This window comes from Coenobita brevimanus, chromosome 8, assembly GCF_032717465.1.
Source record: "Coenobita brevimanus isolate Jiangsu-jjx chromosome 8, ASM3271746v2, whole genome shotgun sequence".
In the NCBI taxonomy this organism is placed as follows: Eukaryota; Metazoa; Arthropoda; class Malacostraca; order Decapoda; family Coenobitidae; genus Coenobita; species Coenobita brevimanus.
Genome location: NC_136961.1, coordinates 43,871,058 through 43,890,262, shown reverse-complemented (window position 1 = coordinate 43,890,262; position 19,205 = coordinate 43,871,058). Strand labels below are relative to the sequence as shown.

The window sequence follows — 19,205 nt, the reverse complement described above, 5'->3', positions numbered from 1 at the left end:
CATGTAGTAGTGTTGAACATTTTGTAAACAATATGGTGTTTAGGTATATAATATAATGTGTTCTTGCCAGGCTTTGAATGGGTTACATACCTATTGGTGAGTGCAGGAGCCCTTGCCCTTATACCTCTGCTGTTTGTCAAAGAAGACTACTCCAGATCCAGCATCGACAGGAACAATCTCCAACACTCCGCCTATCAACGAATATAATACCTCATATTACTATACTGTGCATGCCTATGTATGTTACTGATATAAGAGTGATGGTAATGGCTGGTTCCACATCACCCTTTATGAGTGTACAGATCTGAGGCCAGGTTACTATAGTTTACACTAGAATATTTATGAGTAAATGACCAGTCTTTGTCTATATTGTAAACTGGTTGCACCTGGTCATTAATAAATAGCTATTTATATTTCATATGTCATTTATCTTTAAGTTATTGATTCCTCTTGTTCCTGCTAACTGGATCTTCCCTCATTCCATCCACCTAGAGTCCCAGTCATAATTAATATGATCTGTGAGCAGTATTGGTACATTCAATATTAAGTGGGAAAATGGGTCATGGTGATGATGATGATGATAATAATGATGTTTACACAGATGGGATAATTACATGGATAGATGAAACCCAGATCACTAAGGAGGGCATTACATTCTGAAGGACAATGATGGGTGGATTTTTTCCCCCCTCTAAATGTTACAGTGCTGCCAGCAGATGAAGACTGGACATTAATGTTTTCAGTCTGGTGATGCACTTTTCATTTTATTCTTGCTGCTGTCAAGTGATTTTATTACATTCTAGAGTGCACCAAAGAATGAACAGGGCAGTGGCTAATATTTTTAACTCTTCCTGTTCATAATTGATCTTCAAAGCCAAATAAGAATCTGAAAATAGAAACAATAAAATCAGATCATCAGACTGAGGCAGTAACTCATGTACTGTAATGATATTCGACAAAACTTGGCAAAAGTAGGTGAGACAGGGAGAAATAAAGCCTAACTGCAGGACTGTATTGTGAATGAATAATTTAATATAAAAAAAAATAATTATTATATATCCATCTATTGCTAGATGCCTAAATCCCATAAGGAGTGGCCACAAACAAATTGCCTCCATGTTGCCCTGTCCAGTGCCATTTCACTACCTTGCTCCCAGCTCACACAGCTCTATCTCATATACCTCTCCACTCCATCCCTCCATCTCATCCTTGGCCTCCCCCTCCCTCTCGCCCCTTCCATCTCACTCGCATATACTCTTCTTGTTAGTCTTGCTCTCCATCCTCTTCACATGGCCAACCACCTCAGTGTGTTTCTCCTAATGCTTTCTGTCACATCCACATCCACACCACAATGCTCCTTCACTTCCTCATTTGTCTGTCTGTCTCTCCATGTAACTCCACATGCCCCTCTCAAATAGCTCATTTCCACTGCTCTCATTCTTGACTTCTGTCCCTCCAACAAGGTCCAAGCTTCACTTCCATACTATAGAGTTGGTATCACAGTACTGTCATTCAGCAACTTTTTAAATTCTGTGCTCACTTCCCTGTTTCTTATTGCTGCTTTCAAAGGACCAGGAACTTTCCTTCCTTGTTGTACCTTTTCAAGTACTTCATCCTCCAAACTTCCATCCTTACTCATCACACTACCCAGGTATTTAAGTGCACTCACATTTTCCATTTCTTCATCATCCAACCTCACTGTACATTCAGGTACAATACTTCATATCTCTCGAAGACCATCACTTTACTCTTCCCTGCTTTCACCTTTAGATTCTGTTTCTTACATACTCTCCCAGACTCATTCACCAAGCATTGCAGTTCCCCTTCGTCTTCACTTAACAACACAGTATCATCTGTGAACAACAGTACAGGGAGTTTCCAAACATTGCCCTCTCTTATTAGGGCCACTCCAACATCCACTGCCCTACCTTGTATCTCTTTCATAACTCCATCCATATACAGATTGAACAGCCATGGAGACATGACACATCCCTGTTCCAACCCAACATTCAGATAGAAAAATTCACTCAGTTTTCCATCCACACGCACTGCAGCCTTAGCACCCTCATGCATACTTCTCACGGCGTTTAACAACTTCCCATTTACTCCATACATTCTTAATATTTTCCACATTCCTTGTCTGTTCACCCTGCCATATGCTTTCTTCAAATCCATGAAGGCTGCATACAACATTTTCCCTTTTCTAGAAACTTTTCCACTAAAGACCTAAAAAAAAAAAAATGTGGTGAGTATATAAATAAGTGGTGAATAATAATAATAAATAAAATAAATGGTAGGAAGGCCAGTGTGGTAAGCGTTAGATGTATAGTCAGTCACTTACAACACAGTTAATTCGTTGGCCCTAGGGACGGTGTTATGGGACTCTAAGCTGTGGGAGATATAGAGGTTAGGGGAAAAATGTGTTATGGTCTGAATATTCTCCTGAGTCAACCCTAATGCCCACAAGTCTGCCCTAACCACTGCAAATATACCAAACATTCATGAACATAAAATGCCTTGTGTCGTAACTGACCTGAAGTTGATGTTTATTTTTTTTACCTTTAAAAAAAAAAAAAAAAAAAAAAAAAAAAAAAAGCATAATTTTTATCTCATGATACTGAAACATGTGTCAGTATTACACACACACACACACACACACCCATCCATTATTGTTGTATACTTTCATTTCTTGTTTATGAACATGGATAAGTTTTGTGTGTGTGTGTGTGTGTGTACCTATCTGTCTACTGTATCACCCAATCCTATATTAAGCTACCGAAAACCCACTAGGTAGGGTCCTGGGCTAGGCTTGTAGATTTGGTATCTAAGGCAAGAATAACACTGTGCAACTATGAACAGTTATCACCAACCAGCTATCTGTTTGTTTATCTCCACCCGATGCAGTTTTTGGATTCCTGCTCTATAAGATAATATGACTTGTTACTCAGTGTAGGGCTTTCTGAAAATAGGTTGTGAGTGAATGATGGCTGCTCCTGCGATCTTAAAAATAATGGTAAGTTGTTCGGATACGTTTATGTGAAACTGCAAAATGTGGTGAATGTTTTTGGCATATCTGATAGAGTCAGGATTCCGGTGGCTTGAAAGGTTAGCGAATGGAAGCATGGCCCATTGGATTAGGCAAATTTGGGCTATCTGGACATTGCTACTCCTCACCCTGCCCTAGGGTGGGAAAGGAGGTCCGGATGATGATTATGATGATGTTCGGAAGTTAGAAGGGCAGGACAGATACAAGCCACAGAGGGTGAAACAGGACAGGAGCAGGTGGTGAAACATAAGATAGTGTTAGAAGACTGGTATGGTGAAGAACAAGGGTAGGACAAACATCTATCAATCAGTCCATCAATCTATAGCCAGACGTCTTCATCCTGTTTTTTTTTTTTTCCACTCTAGACCGCCAAACCTCATTCCTTCATCCTTTCGTACCAACAAAAAGAAGACAATTTCACCCCCCCCCTCGTTTATTTACATAATTTATTTCGCAAGTATACTAGTTTTTGCGATAGCCTATATGAGTTATAAAAGTGATGGTGGTTTACTGTTTTATAATAAATGTAAAATGTGAGCTGAAAGCAGGGCAGTGAAATGGCGGGGGACAGGGCGACATGGAGGCGATTTGTTTGTGGCCACCCATTATGAGACTACCAATAGATACTAGAATAGCGAATCAGACGATGTATGATAATTTACATTTTGGGGGGGCGATCAAAGCGGGTAAACAAGGATCCAACTCAGCAGAGACGAAGTGGAAACATTTCCTAATCGGCCTAGCCTTTTATTGTAAAACAAATTCCTACATTGGTTTTGAAAATTTTGTTTATATTCAGACAACGAAACGCAGTAACTAAAACTTCCCGTCTAAAGGAGGGATTAGAGAAGAGATTCTGATCCTTTCTTAGAGTCAAGTGTGATCGTCTTTTCAGTGGAAGTACAGAATAGATACTTAAACAGCAAGGACTGTAGTGTAGGGCGGCATGAGGTATAGTGCCGGTTAACTTCACATGGATACACACAGGATGGTTGCTTTTTTCCTATTGTGGACGACGCAGACGCCATCACATTAAGGTATGTCATGTATTGTGATTATGTGACAGAGAATGGTTGGAAGAGTGCTCTATCCCCCAATCCCGAGTCTATCGGGGGAGTCCTCTATAGGCCTACCGTACCATTTAATCTTGATGGTACGAAATGAACGCATTTATTTGGATGCACTGCATCAGAGAAATCTTGCTTTGGTAAGATGAGTAAAATTAGGCATCAGATGAGTGTGGTGTAAGAATTGAAGATACCCGTTGAGGGCCAAAGGCAGGTGGAAACTAGGAATACTAGGCAGTACAGTACTCATATTCTCTGAGCCTCTAAAAAAGGACCTAAGTCAATTCCGCTTTTTCTTTTTGGGCAGGATGTTTTGAACAAGTGCTGATTGAAAAGCTGCACCTCAGTGAACCAGTGATGACCCCTCCCATGAAGACCTCTGGCTGATACTCAAAACTGTTCACCAAGATGAGTAGTGCAGTGTAGTGAAGGATATCACCACCTCGTTAAGACATGGCAGTGCCTGTGAATTTCGTCTTGTTGAGATGGGTAAGGAGTTTCGGTTATATTATTGTTTCAGCCCCTAACAGAATTCATTATTTTTCTGTTCTTCAGTGGAGTTCTCCCAGTGACAAGAATTTTGAGTACCAGTTAATACAGCACAGCCTTGTATAGGTTAGGTTGGATTGGTTTGGTTAGGATAGAATAAAAAAAATTAAAGTGAGCTTAGGGACTTAAACGATAATTTTACCAGAGTTTCTTTTTCTGCTCTTTTGGTTATTTTTATTCTGTATGCTACATACAGTAGTGTTATCACCGTCCATAACATCACATCACCATTATTATAGAATTTTAATCTCACCAAAAATAAATTTTTATTTCCAGGCAGATAATATTGTTGATAAAAGAAGGGTCATCCAATTCTTTTTTTGTGGTTCATTTGATTTTTATTCATTTCGTGTTATTTTTTTGTGGTTCATTTGATTTTTATTCATTTCGTGTTATTTTTTTGTGGTTCATTTGATTTTGATTCTTTTCATTCAGAATTGCCTCATTTCCGTGTTTTTCCTGCCTCCTCCGTCACTCTATTGAACATGGGAACCCATGCAGGGAAAAGAATCATTTTTACTGGAAGGTGATGGTTAATATCAAGTGAATTGCATAACAAATCAGAAAATCTATGTTTTATCCAAACCTAACCACATCTGACTTGACTGGGTGCCTTTGCTCCTCAGACCCCCCAAAGCATTAATTTAACCTCATCCAACCCAATCAGACTGCATGGAAGAAAAATGAGACAGTGAAGTTGACAGTTTTAAGCATTAATCTAACTTCATTGAACTAAGGAAATGGTAAAGGAAAGTTTGTTGCTGTTGATGAGAGGAGCCCATACAAAACATAAAACTGTATACTGTACCCTGTGTTTGCTAGGTAGTATAAGAAATACACCACATCCTCGTCATACAATTGCTATAGTGTACAGTCATTTGCTTATGAGATTAGTATTAAGAATTTAACTTATTTTCATATACAGTCACTGTGATGCCTGATTTCTCATTACCAGCAATCTTGATTACATGATTAGAATACAAAATTCATTGAACAATTGGTTTTCAAAATTGCATCACAATCGTAAAATGAGGGTGTGCTGTACCTAACAAAACATCACAGGATTTGGAAGTGGAAAAGCAAGTGAATAACCAATAACAAAAGTAGTGGAACTAAATTAGTTTCAGAAAATGGTGTACATTGATTTTATTTCATTAAAACCAAGCAACAGTATGCACCAAAATGTGTGCTAAGTGAAATATGATATTCTTGCCAGCAAACTAGGAGAGTTCACCACCTAACCAAATCTCTTCCAGTAAATAGTACCATAATGTTAAAACTTTACTTTTTTTTTTTTTTTTTTTTGAACAGTAACTCTTGATGTATGGGCACATTTTCCTTAGATTGATCATTTTCACAGGCTGATGTGTGGAAATATCAACCCAGGAAGGAAGGCATCAAGAAGAAGGCTGCAAATCTTGGCTGAGCTATGTCAGTCCATTTTGTCTGGAGATACTGAATGGGGGAAGAGTCGTTACCCTGACACTTGCATGGGGGGACCTTCATGGATGGATTGAGAAGGTGAGTGAAGTTTACACCCTGCAGCATTTACCCTGAGTGAGTGAGTGGGAGTTGCAGTGCATGATGAATGAAAATACAGGTCCTCCCCCACTTATGATCTGCCGTCTTACAGATTTTCACACTTACGAATTTGTACTTTCAGTTAAAATATTCAGTAGATTATGGTACATGGAGTTACATGAGATATTCAACACTTTATTGTAAAATAGGTTTTGTGTTAATGATTTTGCCCAATGGGCTAATGTACGTGTTCTAAGCATGTTTAAAAGGCTTGGTAGGCCTGGCTAGGCAGTGATGTTTAGTTGGTTAGGTGTATTAACCCTGTCAGGTTTCTGGGCCGGGCACATGATGTCTTTGCTATTGTCAGCCACTCACAAGCTGACCCACATCTTCGTGGCATGATATTTTTCTTTGACCCCTCTGTGAAAATACACTTTTCATGATAGAATGTTGGTTTTGTTGTCATTTTAACTCTTTGAGATTCCAACGACCCAGTTTTGCGTCATCGTAAAGCCAACCGTTGAGATTCTGATGACTCGAATTCGGGTCATACAAAACATTTGTTATTTTTTTATTTTTTTTCTTTCATCTCCTGTCTGGCCTTGTTCCACATACACTATCATGTTTATCCTTTTCCAACCGTTTGTTTTTACAGTGACGAGTACATCAGATAGATATGCATAATAAATAGGTTTTCATCCATCCATCCATCCAATCCTACATTGCCCCATGTGTAGCGTAGGAAACCGGGGCTAGGCGGTTGGTTCTGACATTTAAGATGAGAGTGACCAGCCTCACTCATCACTGAGTGGCATTGCATGAGCAAATTTTACCATGAATAATCTCTGTATTACCAGCACTGATAATGGCAGCATGATAGCGAGAGCTTTCACTTTTCTCTGTGAAAACCAACATAAATTGCCATAACCTATATATCAATACAAATGGAATTTACAGTAGATTAATGTGGTGCTATCAAATTACCTGTAACTAATCCTTTTTTTTTTTTTTTTTTTTTTTTTTCCACGGAAGGGGGTGCAATTTTTCCTTTCGGCTAACTTATGCTCGTCCTATTGGCCTTTTACCTATCGTATTTACCTTTTTCAATCATAGTACGATAAAGAGCAACTATTCAGCTTTGAAACGGTACCACATTCATTAGTCTACCATAAAAAGTTAATGTACCTACTATAAAAAGTTAGTGTATAATGGCCGATCAAGTACAAATATCGCTGCATGATGGAATGCTCTATTTCAGCCTGGCTGAATCTGGCACAGACAATCGGCAGAGGGCCGAAAATCTCAAAGGGTTAACCCTTTGAGATTCCGATGACATTTCTGATCGTCATTTCAAATCCGACCTCAGAGATTCCGATGACACTTTTGTCATTTTAAGAAACCTCTGTAAAATATTCACCATAAATTACGTTTATGTGTTATTACAAAGAGACTCGAGCATGACGTCACGGTATGGTTGCTCTGTGTGTGGCAGGTACTGCACAGCTGGTCTGACTCATGGCTTTGTTTCTTTATCAGTTTATTCTTGGCAAATATTTTTCTATAGCAAGGTATAAAAATTTTTGTTTTTTGCCTAACTTCAACTCGTCACTTCGACTTTTTATTTTCTTTGTTTTCCTTTTCTGAACAAACAGTACTATGATAAAGTACAACTATTCATCTTCAAAATAACACCACAACCAGCATCCTATCATAAAAAGTATATTTACACTGATCGATCAAAGAAAAATATTGCAATGCAAATATGCAGCTGAGACTAAAATGAAATTGTGCGTCTCTTTCCTTTCGCTTTACCGTGCAATAAAATGCAAAAAAATTACCGTAATCTGTATATCATTGTAAAGGTATTTTATTGGAGTTTTCTATGGTTTAAACCAGTCTTTGTTAGCTTTTTTTTTTTTAACCAGCTAGGTATATATAAAATTTTTGGTTTTCACCTAACTTCAGTTAGTCATTTTGACGTTTTATTTTCTTTGCTCTCCTTTTTTGAACATACTACGATAAAGTACAACTATCCAGCTTTAAATACATTTTTGACACGAAAAAATCAACTTGCGAGCAGTTTCTCGGAACGTAACCCATTTGTAAGTGGGAGAGGACCTGTATTGATGAAAATGACCTCTGTATTTTCCTTTTTCTGGATCATAACTACTCCATGTATAATAGTGAGCATAGAGCAGATGATGATGGTGATACTGATGATGATTTTTGTTGGCAGATGGAGGAGTGGATCCCAAATCTCATCATGCCATCTTGTTCCGACTTCAAGATTGCCGGGATTTGATGTAACATGCTGACAGCCAGTACATCAGAGTGGATGATAGAAACCTTTATTCTGCAGTGGACTAACTTGGGCTGCTGATGATAATGGATGGAAGTGCAAGAAATCTATCAGCACTAAACCCATCCGCATCCATTCATCCCGCTGTGGTGTTAAAGGTAAACCAGATTTCTTTTTCATGTGCTATGTAGATGCAGGCCTGGTCAGTCAGCCACACCCCAAGAATTTTTTTACACAAGGTATGCCACTCAAGCAAGGGCCCATATGGTGTGTCAGTTGAGCACCCAAAGAGTTTTCAGGCATAAGGTTCTTCACTGGTTTAGCAATGCCCCATATGATCCCACATGTCTAGTGTTTATGTATGTGTTAGAAGTAAGGTCATTTTTCTTGGTGGCATAGGAGTTTTTGTAACATCTCTTCTTTAGTGATTTACTGTTTGCATACTACATGATAATATTTTTCATTATGCTGTTTATACTGTCTTAATAATGTAACAGCATAGTCTGCATCTGTATCATTATTATTGTCACTCATCCCTCTTTTCCTACCCTTGGATGGGGGATGAAGTAGGGTGTAGAGATTCAGAAAGAAAAAATGAAGGCGAAAATAACTAAATCTGTCCAGTTGAGTGGACCACATTCACAGTTCAAGCTCTTGACATGAGTCAAATCAGTTAACATAGTATGGTAGTATTTGCAACCCAAGGCTCATTTGAATATGAACCCTTCCCCTGCAGTCTACCGTCCTCCATTTGGGGATATGGAGGAAATTGAGGAGTGTTTGTTTAATCAGACTGAGGAGCCACCTGGTTTTTTCATTGCATAAAAGAGGATATTGAGATGTAATCTAATCTCCTATAAAAATGACACCATGTTTCCACCAAAAGAATTCCTTTCTTGGTACAGCTGATATTCTCAGTCTACTGGAAGGTAAACCGAGCCAAAACAAGCTAATTACATCACAACAATTGCTTGAAGCTCTTGGTGACAAAAAACAGCAATTTGAGATATGTAATGCGACTTGTAACAATTTGAGAGTCTCTGCTTGGATTTTGACTCTTATGTACAGTCATTTGGATAAAAGATCTTGTAATATTCAGGATAAATAACTATGGAAGAGATCTTATGAAATCTCCAAAGGCACTTAGAATGTGACCCTGAGTAGCATAGGTGTTGGGGTCATATTAAAACGTGTGTGAAAGTGTGGACAAGCTCTTAGTGTTTGACAGTTACTTCAGAAGCAGGAGACCATGACTAAATGTCTGACTATTCTGTATTGTTGCTGACTGCACTGTAATGTTGGGTCCAGGCTGATCACGTCTGACAATTACGGGTGTCCCCTAAATGTGCTGATACAACATGTTTGATCATTCTGTATCATTGCTGACTGCATTCTGTAAGGTGGAATGCAGGATGATCACATCTAACAACTAGAAGCCATTCAGAAAGTGCATATATTAGCCGGTGTCAGATGGTTTACCGTATAGGCTGACCTCCATGCAAACCTCGTTGGGTGAGGTCATTAATTCAACGGTCATAGTCTGCCCGGTAAAAAAGTAAAAAAGAAGGCATACCTCCACTGACACCAGCAAAATTTATGATTTACTCCTGCATGTGGATTCACCTCAGAATCTAAGCAACTTCTTGACCCAGTGCCCACATATCCTCCAGGTTTTGTTGAAATCCGATAACAGCGTTTTAAGATAACAGTATCATGACCGCAAACAGACAGACAGACAGACTGGGATGAATACTCTTCAATTTTGTTGGCAGAAGTAAGTACAGGTGTTCCATAAATGACCATGAGAGTTAGGGACTTACACCATCATACACTCAGTTTTAGAGCAGTCAGTTGGGATTTTTGACAGTAAAGGAAATTCTCAGACTCCCAGTTATTAGCTTATTTTCATTGAGCTAGAGGAAAAAGAAGCTTAAAAAACTTAACAGTGTGATCAAAATAAGTTATTGATTATATGGACCCCCTCCTCCTTCCCAGTGACTGATGCAAAAAACTCACCTTACCTTACCTTACCTTATCCTACTTTACCTGACCCTTACCATACTTACCTTACAGTACCCTACCCTACCCTGCCTGACCTAACCTTACTCTACCTGACCCAATCTTTTCCTACCCTACACTTCCCTTCCCCACGTTACCTGACCACATCTTACCGCACCATACCTTACCTAACTGTATTATACCCTACCTTGCCTAACATACCTTACGCTATCTAAACTTCACTACCGACACAATATTATACTCCATCCAACCTTGCCTTACCCTACCCTTCCCTTCCCTTCCTTACCCTACCCTTCCCTTCCCTTCCCTTCTCTACCCTACCCTACCCTACCCTACCCAACCCAACTCAACCCTACCCTACCCTACCATGTCTTACCTTACCTCACAATACCATATGATACCCTACCCTGTCTAACATACTCTACCCTGTCAAACCTTCCCTACCATATCTTACCCAACCAACATTGCCTTACCGTACCTTACCTTACCTTACCTTACTTTGCTTTACTTAACCTACCTTATCTTACCCAGAGCTCATGTAAGTGATAACATTCTTGATCACCCTGTTTTATGGGTTTTTCAGTAGATTTAGCAAAACAGAAGTTTGACCAGAATTTTTAGAGGTTAGATAGATTTCATTTGACGAGAATTTTTAGAGGCTAGATAGAATTCATTGTTTTATATTTTGTGTCTATTTATTATATGTATTTGTGCATTTCTTATTTATATTTGTATGTGTTATGAGGCCACATGGAATAAACTGCATATGTACATTTCATCAGTATCCTGTTAGTGAGTAAAATCAAGTTATTCACTCTTGAAAATGTGAAACTTTTATGAGTGAGCAAGCTTGCTGATGTTATTGTAACTAGAAGAATTGTGCCATCTCATTTGCTTAGCATGCTTTGAAATTTTAGAGAACATCATTGCACTTGTCTAATATTAATGCAGCTTTTAAATTTTTAAGAAACCGCCATTCCACTTGCCTAATATTAATGCACACAGTGAAATTTTGAAGAAAACCACTTAGTGATAACCATAACTTTTCAACAAGTTTGCAGACATTTTGTGTACTGTAGATGTGCAGTAGCTTAATAATTTTAGAGAAAACATATGCAGTTTGGCATATTTTTGACCTTCTACAGCAGTAATGTGCTACACATTGAAAAAGCAGAGTTTACCAATGTATTATTTTTTCATAAGCTTTTCAGCAGCGTGCATCTATCCAGTGTAGCTTACAGTAATAGTTTCAGAGATAACACAGTTTTGGTGGTTTGGTTTCTTTTTTCAGCCATATGGTGGCTAATTTTGAGAAAAGTGATGTGTAACACCTATTACCTCTTAAACTTCCCATTGATTTGCATAGATCCACTTGTGCTTTTATAGTTTCCCAGATAACAGTTTAGGTGCTGTGCTCTGTCACCCAAATACTGTACATGTCTAATATTGTTCTCGCTGGCTTGCTTTGCTCATTCACTCAGTCATATTGCTATAGAAAATATTCTAAGAAGTCTCCTACTGCCACCAGATTATGATCTTTCGTATGCAGTCAGTTCCACGTGGCCATATATCTTTGCACACTGGGAGTGCTCACAAAATAACTTGTGATAACTTTTCTCTCGTAACTATTCACATTTCACATTAACTTGGCCTAAAATTGCCTTCTGTCTATCATGAATGCTGAGTTTTAATATCAGATTAACACTAGAATATGGGTCTAATGATGTGGAAAGGATATAGAGCCTTATTTATTTTTTTATTTTTTCACTGAGCTGTAACTGTAGTTTAACACTAAAATCTGATATGAAGAAATTGGCATCCACACCACAGATGTGGGATGTGCCTGTTTGAGCAGGGTTGTATTTTGTGCCTTTTTAGGCTATATTTGACTTTTTGAAAATTATTGATATGGTACCACGGGAAGGCAATTCTTTTGACATTTTCAAATTATGATGTCCCATGATTGGCATAATAACTAAGAAAAAAATTAATTTTCATTGCCCAGTTCTTGCCTAGTGAAAATGTTCTTAGCATTTTTTGACTGTTTGTCTTTTGGGGGGTAAAAGCTTCGTACCCATGAAAGACATTTGTTATAACATCATTATGACAGTTTCAAAATGGTACAGCCTATCATGATTGGTTCCATAGCTGAGAAGAAAAGGAAACTTTTGTGGTTCTCAAGCAGGAAAATTTTATAATCCATATGGGACAAGAAATTTACACATTTTAGCCTGAGTACTGTATAGTGTTCTCACTCTGCTCATGCAAAAAGTTGGTCACAATGCGGAAAGAATGTACCGCCATAGTACTGTATTGTCTTTTTCTGCACTAAGCTACATGAAATAATATGCAAAATGACACAAGTCTTGGCCAAGTTAAGGTGAAAGAAATAAGTTGTTTTTGCCAGAAGAACAAGAGACAAGAGAATGTCTGTGCCCTCTATCCCTTGTCCTTTCAGCAAAAACTCAATAATAGTTATGACTGTAAATTGATCGTAAGTTTGTTTGTGAATCAGCACACATGTACGGCCTCACGTCATACCGGGCAGTCCATGTATTACGCATCTTAGTTGAGGGGATGGCTAAGCGATCTGTACCATTGTCTCCCCTGCATCATTTTGTCCTCCCATAACCCTTTTCATGATTAGTGTTATAATATCTGTATTTTCATGTCCATTGATTGCATAATCCCTTTTATGCCTAGTGTTATAATACTGTATCTGCTTTTCCATGCCCATTAATTGTATAGCCCCATTAATGTTCAGTGATAAAGTATTTGCTTTTTAATGTCCATTGATGGCATTGTTGAGTATTAACTTTGTGAAGCAGTTAAATCATCTTTGCTCCTCTTGTAATCAGACTGCCGTCCCCATATGATTAGATGAGTGTGATATATGGACCACCCTGTATTAATTACAAGCAAGCATTGATTCAGTTAATCTGAAACTAGTTATTTTACGGGCAACATGATCATGTAAATTCAGCATTTTGGTATGTTTATTTTTTTAAGTAAGAAAAAGAAAGTAATTTTTAAGTCAGAGCTATCATTGCTGTTATGAATGTCCACAAATTTATAAAGTAATTGATTGATGCCTCACTCTCGTATAATTGGTATCCAATCTATCTATCTATCTATTGCCAGACGCCTCAATCCCGTTTGGGGTGGCCACAAACAAATCGCCTCCAAGTCGCCCTGTCCCCCGCCATTTCACTGCCCTGCTCCCAACTCACACCCTCCTCTCTCATATACCTCTCCACCCCATCCCTCCATCTCATCCTCGGTCTCCCCCTCCCTCTTCCACCCTCCACCTTACTCATATACACTCTCTTCGTCAGTCTTTCACCCTCCATCCTCTCCACATGGCCAAACCACCTCAGTGTGTTCCTCACAACGCTTCCTATCACATCCACATCCACACCACAACGCTCCTTTATATCCTCATTCGTCAGCCTGTCTCTCCACGTGACTCCACAGGCTCCTCTTAAATAACTCATTTCCACTGCTCTCACACTTGACTTGTGTCCTTCCAACAATGTCCAAGCTTCACTTCCGTATGTTAGAGTTGGTATCACAATACTGTCATGTAGTAACTTTTACTTCCATGCTCACTTCCCTGTTTCTTATCACTGCTTTCAAGGAACCAGCAACCTTTCTTCCCTGCTGTACCCTTTCAAGCACTTCACCCTCCAAACCTCCATCCTTACTCATCACACTACCCAAATACTTAAACGTACTCACATTTTCCAATTCCTCACCATCCAACCTCGCTGTACATTCACTGACTTCACCTCTCTCAAAGACCATCACATTACTCTTCCCTACATTCACCTTTAGGTTCCGTTTCTTACACACTCTCCCAAACTCATCCACCAAGCCTTGCAGCTCCCCTTCGTCTTCACTCAACAACACAGTATCATCTGCAAACAACAGTACAGGGAGTTTCCAAACACTATCCTCTCTCACCAGGGCCACTCCAACATCCACTACCCTACCTTGTACCTCTTTTATTACCCCATCCATGTACAGATTGAACAACCATGGAGACATGACACATCCCTGTTTCAAACCAACTTTCAAAGAGAAAAATTCACTTTGTTCACCATCCACACGCACTGCAGCCTTCGCACCATCGTACATACTCTTCACAGCATTCAACAACTTCCCATCTACTCCATATATTCTTAACACTTTCCACAATCCTTGTCTATCCACCCTGTCATATGCTTTCTCCAAATCCATGAAAGCCGCATACAACTTCTTTCCCTTCTCTAGAAACTTTTCCACTAAAGATCTAAGAATGAATATCTGATCTACACAACCTCTTCCCTTCCTAAAGCCTCCCTGTTCTTCTCCAACTAATTTCTCTGTTCTTTCTCTAACTCTGTCTATAAGTATCCTACCATACACTTTTCCCTATTATACTAAGAAGACAAATGCCCTATGATTACCACACACTTCTTTTTCCCCTTTTCCTTTGTACAAGGGAATAATTATACCTGACTTCCAATCCTCCGGGACTCTACCTTCCTCCCAGGCCAATCTGCACATCTTCCACATCCATTCTACTACTATCTCTCCCCCATGCTTCAGCATTTCACCACACACTCCATCAATTCCTGGGGCTTTCCCCGATTTAACTTTCTTCATTGCTTCCACAACTTCTATCCTACTGATTTCTTCCTGTCTTCTCACCTCCCTAGTTCTCCCAGCCATTCCCCAGCCACTTATACTCGCATTACTTCCATCCTCTACGTTCAACAATTCCTTAAAGTGTTCTCTCCATCTGCTCACTTTTTCTCCCTTCTCCACTAGTAATCTACCATTTTTATCTTTCACTCCCCTGCTAACTTCACTTCCACCCTGTCTTACTCTTTTCACTTCTCTCCAGAACATTTTCATTCCTCATCCACTCTCTTCTTACTCTCTCTTACTAATCTTTTCACCTCTCTCTTCCTTTCCACATATAACTCTCTCTTCCGCCTCTCAACTTCTTCCACGCCCCTATTTCTCATCCATTCATTGTATGCTTTCTTCTTTTGTGCCACTGCCTGTTTCACCTCTTCAGTCCACCACGCTGTTCCTTGCACCCCCCTCCGTCTTCTCTTCCTTCCACACACCACATCACATGCTGCACATATTTCTTCTGTAAATATCTTACACACACCTTCCACGTCTCCCATCTGCTCCAATTCATATTTGCCCAATCGTTCCTCCACTTCTCTCTTATACTCTGCCTTTTTCTCATCCTCTTCTAACCTTTCCACTCTCCTTGCAACTACTCCTTCCTCTCGTCTTTCCCTTCTTCTATTCCTCCATCTTACTTGCATCCTAATTCTGGCCACGACCAAGTAGTGGTCAGAAAGTCCCACTCCCCCAACCTCTATACACTCTTGCATCCTTTACACATCTTCGCATCCTTTCATCCACACACACATAATCAATCATTGCCTTCCTTTCATTCAGTTCACCACCCACCCTTCTCATCACTCGCCATGTATACCTGTGGATCATTTTATGCCTGAAGAGGGTATTGGCTATTACCAACCCCCTCCCAGCACAAATGTCCACTAACGCACTCCCCATTCTCATCTACCTCAGCAGGCACACCCCACTCACCAACTATTCCATCCACCTTCACATTACCAACTTTACCATTCATATCACCAATCAAAAACACTCTCTCATTCCTTCCAAACTTTTCCATGCACACTTCCACATTTGTCCAGAACTCTTCTCTCACTCTTCTAGCACGATCTTGCGTTGGCGCATACACACACACAATCGCCCACATTTGTATTCCAACTTTCAACTTTACCCACACAATCCTTGACCCAACTGATCCATACTGTCTTATGCTCTTCTTCCATCTTTTACTCACAACTATACACACTCCATCCTTTGCCCTCTCATTCTCATCTACTCCTGCACATATACCCCATCCATACTCCCATTCTCTCACACTTTCTCCTCTCCATTTTGTTTCAGTTATTCCACATACATCCACTTTCGCATCCTCAAGCACCTGGACAAGCATCACAAAATTTTACAAAGTCCAAAAATTTCTTCTTGGTAAAATTGATCGACAGCTTTCAAATCCAAGATGGCCACAGTTCTCTATATTTGGTGCCAGTATCTAAGCATCACAGGAATTTTTCGAAGTCCAAAAATTCACTCATAGTAATACTAGTTGGCATCTCAAAATTTAACTCAAAAAATTAGCCCATAAAAATACTAGCTGGCAACTTTCCATTCCAAGATGGCTGTCCATGTGTGTTGATGCTGCGAGCCTGGTTGGTATACAGTTGCGGACAAAAATACTGCTCCATGTTTTTAGTCCTTGAATTATGAAAATGCACACTTAATATTCCGAAAGGTTTGTTGTACATGAGCGCCTCAATGGGCTTCTGAAGTCATTGCTCACCTGGTTAATTATCGTTCTTGAAGTGGATCAGTACTTACGTCCACAACTGTACAAACACTCCCACTTGATGTGTTTTTTTCTCTGCGTGTCCTCTCCAAAACTCCCCCACTCTTTTGCCCTTCCTCTCTCACCCTGCTATTATGGCGAGGGAGGAAGGGGAAAGGGGTGGGGAATTTTTGGAGGGTACCTATTATTTTGTTAACACCTTTCTTTTGTTTCAGGTCATCTCCGGACACCCTTCCGGTTATGAAAGGCTCGACGCAAAACCTGGTTCCATTAATCTTCGCAATCGACTTAGGGGGAAAAAAAAAATGAAAAAAAAAAAAAATCGCCCAAAAAATGTACCTTTTTTTAAAATGAATTTTAATATTTTGAACATTTTTACCATTTTTTTTTCAAAACTTTAATGTATTTTGGTTTATATTTTCCATTAAATAAAAGATGTATAGCTTTTCTTAGTTTTTCTAGAGTAATCTTTAAAGTTTTTCTAGAGTAATCTTTAAATATTTCGGTCTTTAAATACATTAAGTTACTCATACATATACTGTATTTCAGTCAGACATATTTAGGATTCAACTGAAAATTACACAAAATGAAAGTTAAGAAAACAAGACAGTAAATTTCTATTTTACTGTATATTGCACTTAAAGAATACATTCAAAATTAATACAAAAGTAGAGAGATGGTACAAGCAGATGAGAGTTCTTCGCCATCACTCAGCAGGGGATCACAGCCACAGTTCTTCATCACTCGGCAGGGTACCATGGCCAGAGTTCTTCACCATCACTTGGCAGGGGACCTCGGCCAGAGTTCTTCACCATCACTTGGCAGGGGACCTCGGCCAGAGTTCTTCACCATCACTTGGCAGGGGACCTCGGCCAGAGTTCTTCACCATCACTTTGCAGGGTAGCATGGCCAAAGTTCCTCACCATCACTCGGCAGGGGACCTCAGCCAGAGTTCTTCATTCACCAGGGGTGCACAACCAGATTCTTCAATATTCCTCGGGGGAAAAAAGGCTCAACTGGTTTGCTTGGATAGCATAGTCTGCAGCAGGCACACAAGACCTATGATGCAAAAACGTACTAGTTTAAATCCACTTTAGTTTTTAATTTATAAATCAATATTAAATGTTATAGCAGACAAACCTTTTAAGAGATAGAATACTAAACTCGCAAAACAGTTCTCAAACATTTGGCAGGGGAAAACAACCAGAATCCTCAGGCATCACTCAGCAAGGGCACGACCACCACCCAAGTTCTTCAGCAGCTTTTGCAGGGGCAAAACCACCAGAGTCCTTCAGCAGCTTCTTGCAAGGGCACCACCACTCTAGTCCTTCAGCCACTTCTTGCAGGGGCACCACCACCAGAGTCCTTCACTGCCACTTCTTGCAGGGGCACCACCACCATCAGAGTTCTCCAGCAGCACTTTTCAGGGGCACCACCACCACCAGTCCTTCAGTGGCTTTTTGGAGGGGCACCTATCACCACCAGAGTCCTCCAGTGGCACTTTGCAGGGGCACCACCACCAGAGTCCTTTAGGAGCACTTTGCAGGGGCACCACCACCAACCACAAGTCCTCCAGCGGCACTTTGCAGGCGCACCACCACCACCACCAAAATCCTTCAGCAGCACACTGCAGGGGCACCACTACCACTACCAGAGTCCTTCAGTGGCTTGTTGCAGGGGCACCACTACCACCACCAGAGTCCTTAAGCAGCTTGTTGCAGGGGCACCACTACCACCACCAGAGTCCTTCAGCAGCCTGTTGCAGGGGCACCACCACCAGAGTCCTTCAGCAGCCTGTTGCAGGGGCACCACCACCAGAGTCCTTCAGCAGCTTGTTGCAGGGGCACCACCACCAGAGTCCTTCAGCAGCTTGTTGCAGGGGCACCACCACCAGAGTCCTTCAGCAGCTTGTTGCAGGGGCACCACCACCAGAGTCCTTCAGCAGCTTGTTGCAGGGGCACCACCACCAGAGTCCTTCAGCAGCTTGTTGCAGGGGCACCACCACCAGAGTCCTTCAGCAGCTTGTTGCAGGGGCACCACCACCAGAGTCCTTCAGCAGCTTGTTGCAGGGGCACCACCACCCGAGTCCTTCAGCAGCTTGTTGCAGGGGCACCACCACCAGAGTCCTTCAGTGGGTTTTTAGAGGGCCACCACCATCACCAGAGTCCTTCAGCAGCTTGTTGCAGGGGCACCACCACCAGAGTCCTTCAGTGGCACTGCAAAGGTACCACCACCATGTCCTTCAGTGACACTTGGCAGGGGCACCACCACTACCAC

At 40.5% G+C, this 19,205-nt stretch overlaps 1 protein-coding gene and 1 long non-coding RNA gene across 2 annotated transcripts in view; both read left to right on the top strand.

Moving 5' to 3' along the window:
* The window catches only part of LOC145408279 (solute carrier family 49 member 4 homolog), a 37,419-nt gene extending 37,043 nt beyond the window's left edge, over window positions 1-376 (top strand). Inside the window, exon 12 of the mRNA XM_080279049.1 lies at window positions 71-376. Coding sequence (XP_080135175.1) covers window positions 71-207 — 137 coding nt within the window. The 3' untranslated portion in view covers window positions 208-376. The remainder of the gene's footprint in view (window positions 1-70) is intronic.
* A 3,593-nt stretch (window positions 377-3,969) lies between these two features.
* On the top strand, window positions 3,970-17,221 carry LOC145408275 (uncharacterized). The gene is made up of 5 exons (XR_013898889.1): window positions 3,970-4,083; window positions 4,421-4,602; window positions 6,023-6,183; window positions 8,420-8,640; window positions 17,144-17,221. It is a non-coding gene; the product is annotated as an uncharacterized LOC145408275 (long non-coding RNA).
* Window positions 17,222-19,205: the final 1,984 nt, after the last annotated feature.